The 3,300-nt window shown below is 45.5% G+C and overlaps 1 protein-coding gene across 1 annotated transcript in view; it reads right to left on the bottom strand.

Moving 5' to 3' along the window:
• Nucleotides 1–1,383, bottom strand: part of LOC104960760 (CTD small phosphatase-like protein) — a gene marked incomplete at both ends in the record, with an annotated part of 2,915 nt that extends 1,532 nt beyond the window's left edge. The window contains one exon of the mRNA XM_010788916.1: nucleotides 1,186–1,383. Within this exon, the coding sequence (XP_010787218.1) occupies nucleotides 1,186–1,383 (198 nt within the window). The remainder of the gene's footprint in view (nucleotides 1–1,185) is intronic.
• Between the last annotated feature and the right edge of the window lie 1,917 nt (nucleotides 1,384–3,300).

Raw genomic sequence — 3,300 nt, 5'->3', positions numbered from 1 at the left:
CTTGAGTAAAAGTAGAAGTACCCAGATCTTGTACTTGAGTAAAAGTAGAAGTACTCAGATCTTGTACTTGAGTAAAAGTAGAAGTACTCAGATCTTGTACTTGAGTAAAAGTAGAAGTACTCAGATCTTGTACTTGAGTAAAAGTAGAAGTACTCAGATCTTGTGTAAAAGTAGAAGTACTCAGATCTTGTACTTGAGTAAAAGTAGAAGTACCAGAGTGTAGGAATACTCTGTTACAGTAAAAGTCCTGCATTCAAAATGTTACTCAAGTAAAAGTAGAAAAGTATTCTCATCAAAATATAAAGTAGCGACAGTAAAAGTAGTCATTGTGCAGATTGGTCCATTTCAGAATAATATATATGATATGTTTTATAATGATTGATCATGAAAGTGTTCTCAAAGCTGGTAAAGGTGCAGCTAGTTTGAATGACTTTGTATACTGCAGGGTAGCTGGTGGATTTACTCCAGGTGGAACTAAAGTCTGATTTAACACTTGATTAGATTTCACATCATTCATCAACATCTGTGAAGTAACTAAAGGTATTAAATACATGGAGGGGAGTAGAAGTACACCATGTACCTCTGAATTGTACTTTAGTGCAGTACTTGAGTAAATCTACTTGGTTACTTCACCCCAGTGTTTACAGGTAGTGGAAATGTGCTCCATTTATAGCCCTCTGTACCTTCAGAGCGATGTGTTTGCGGAGACTTTTGGCGCCTTTTCCCGCTTCACACATCCTCACTACACTGGTCAGAGTGTGTGTGAGGAGAGGGGGAGGCGTAGGTGCCCAGCAATCCATCAAACACACACACACACACACACACACACACACACACACACACACACACACACACACACACACACACACACACACACACACACAGGGCCCACTTTATGGGGGATTAAAAGCAGTCCAAGTGTTGTCATGGTAAGAGCGAGTGTGTCTACAGTGTGTGTGCGTGGGCAGATATCGAAGAATGCGAGATGGGAAGCCAGCCCGTATTTTTCAAGCAGCCGATGGTAAACAAGCTCTCGGTTCAACGGGTTTGAAGCAGCTGGAAAAAATGTTGTGGAGGGAGCTCAGCCTCAGCTCTCTGGAGGAGAAAGCAAACTCCTAACAAGCTCTCAAACAAATCACTGGATCTCTGCTGTCATAAAACATCAAGTAATACACGGAGCTTCACCTTGGGAGGACTGCCGTTCTCCTCGGGCGGCGGGGGCAGGGCCAGGGTCTTGTTGTTGGAGGGTGGGGGGTCCGCGTGGTAGTCATTGTAGTTTCGGAAGCAGCAGAAGAAGGGGCTGAAGATGCTCCGGCTGCGATGCTTCTTTAAGCTGCTGTTGGACTGGGAGACTGGAAGAGACAAGGAGAAGAGAGAGTGAGGTTATCTGCATTTAGACGAAGTTTCAGCAATACCAGAAACACTTATTTTAAAGAGCCTTGTTACGCTTTTTGGGGTGTTCCCTCTCCTGTAGTGTTGTATAGGTTCCTGTGCACGTACATGTTCAGCCAAGGCTAAAATGTCTCCCAATTATCAAAATGGTTTGACTTGTTAAAGTGTTAAATGCCGTAATAACACGATGTCTTGACTTGAAGCTTTTACATTCATTAAGACGCTCTCTGATCCACATGCACTTCCACCTTGAAATCGTCTAGACTTTCCCTCGAGGAGATGCGTGACAGAACGAGAATAATTATGCAAAAGGGCAATAAAATAAACTTTACCCTGCCTATTTCAAAGTCTGTGTAATGTCCGATGCTCCGTGTGACGGCTCGTCGTCAGACAGACTGTGTTTCACACGCATCGTCGCATCACGGTGACAGAAAGCGGCTGAGACGTACAGTTTGTGCTGCAACACAGCGAGGGAGCGCAGGGACAAAAATAGCCTTCACCAGAGGGCCTGTGGGAAGCCAGGCCGCTTAATTAACGTCAAGAGCAAGAGTAATATCAGATACGGGAGAGAAAGCGGCAGAAAATATGACAATTAAAGAGAAATATGATTTCAAATGAAATGCAAATTAGAATCTATGTTTTGGAAACAAACCCAGTTCTTTTCACTGAGGAGAAAACACACACACACACACACACACACACACACACACACACACACACACACACACACACACACACACACACACACACACACACACACACACACACACACACACACACACACACACACACACACACACACACACACACACACACAGTATAGGTCCCTGGTTACATCATGCCTCCTTCACTGTCTCTGAAGCCCGTGGCCTACTTTCACACTGGCGGAGCAGAAACCATCCGGCTCAAAGGGTCTGCAGTTATACATTTTTCTATCATGGATTATAATTTAAATGTTCCGTCTGGATAAAAATAGAAATGTGGGCACAAAGGCTGAAATCAGACATATCCCGAGGTGTTCCTGGAGTGGGAATCCTGCCGCTTTAATTGCTTGAAAGGTGAGTTCTCGGCATGGAGATCCCAAATCTGTGCAGGACTTTGAAGTCTGTCCACAGGCTGACTGCAGAATCATCTTCTTATTTGTTTTGGTGTCCCTCTCGCTGGCGTCTTGTTAACGTGTTCATGCAGCCGTGTGACACAGTTAGCCACGCTGAGACTTCAGATCCTGAAACTTTCCTCGGGGCGCCTCCGGCTGGATCTGACAGACCGTGGTGGTTCGACTTCTTTCTTCTCTCAGGCCTTTGCAGTCCACAGCCCGAGCAGCTTGGGTAAACAAGCGCTGCTATAGGTTCTGAACACCCTGCCTGTCTGAGAGAGGATTGAAGGAGATGTGCTGCTCTGTGGACTCGATGCACTCACTGTTGGGAACAAGTGCATACGTATGTTTATAGATTAATTAGGAGTATATTAGAAAGTGGTACCAAAAATGTACATTTTGTCCACCAAAGATTGCATTAATTGCATCTTGGGTAACAGCAAAGGTGTCAGAGACTCAAAGATATTTGGTTTTCGTGATTGCACCATTTCCATTTTGGAGGGACCCTCGCTCACTCTCCTTAAACTTTCCTCAAACTCTTTGATGTCATGCTCTGCTCCTCCATTTTGAGACCATCTACATTTTCCCGCCCTGGTCCGCTAACTCCGAATGAAAGCAGGTGGGAGAGCTGGAGCGGGACCGAGGGGGGAGAGAAAGAGTCGATGGGTGGGAGAGTTAGTGTGCCGAGACAGCCTATACTTGGGTCTGATTCTTACTCCACCCCCTCCTGCACCACCACCCAAACAGAGCCTTCCTTTCTCCCCACGACACAAACAACATCGCCACACACACACACACACACACACACACAC

Source organism: Notothenia coriiceps, unplaced genomic scaffold (assembly GCF_000735185.1).
Source record: "Notothenia coriiceps isolate Sejong01 unplaced genomic scaffold, NC01 NC01_scaffold00032362, whole genome shotgun sequence".
Taxonomy (NCBI): Eukaryota; Metazoa; Chordata; class Actinopteri; order Perciformes; family Nototheniidae; genus Notothenia; species Notothenia coriiceps.
This window is presented reverse-complemented; position numbering and strand designations above follow the sequence as displayed.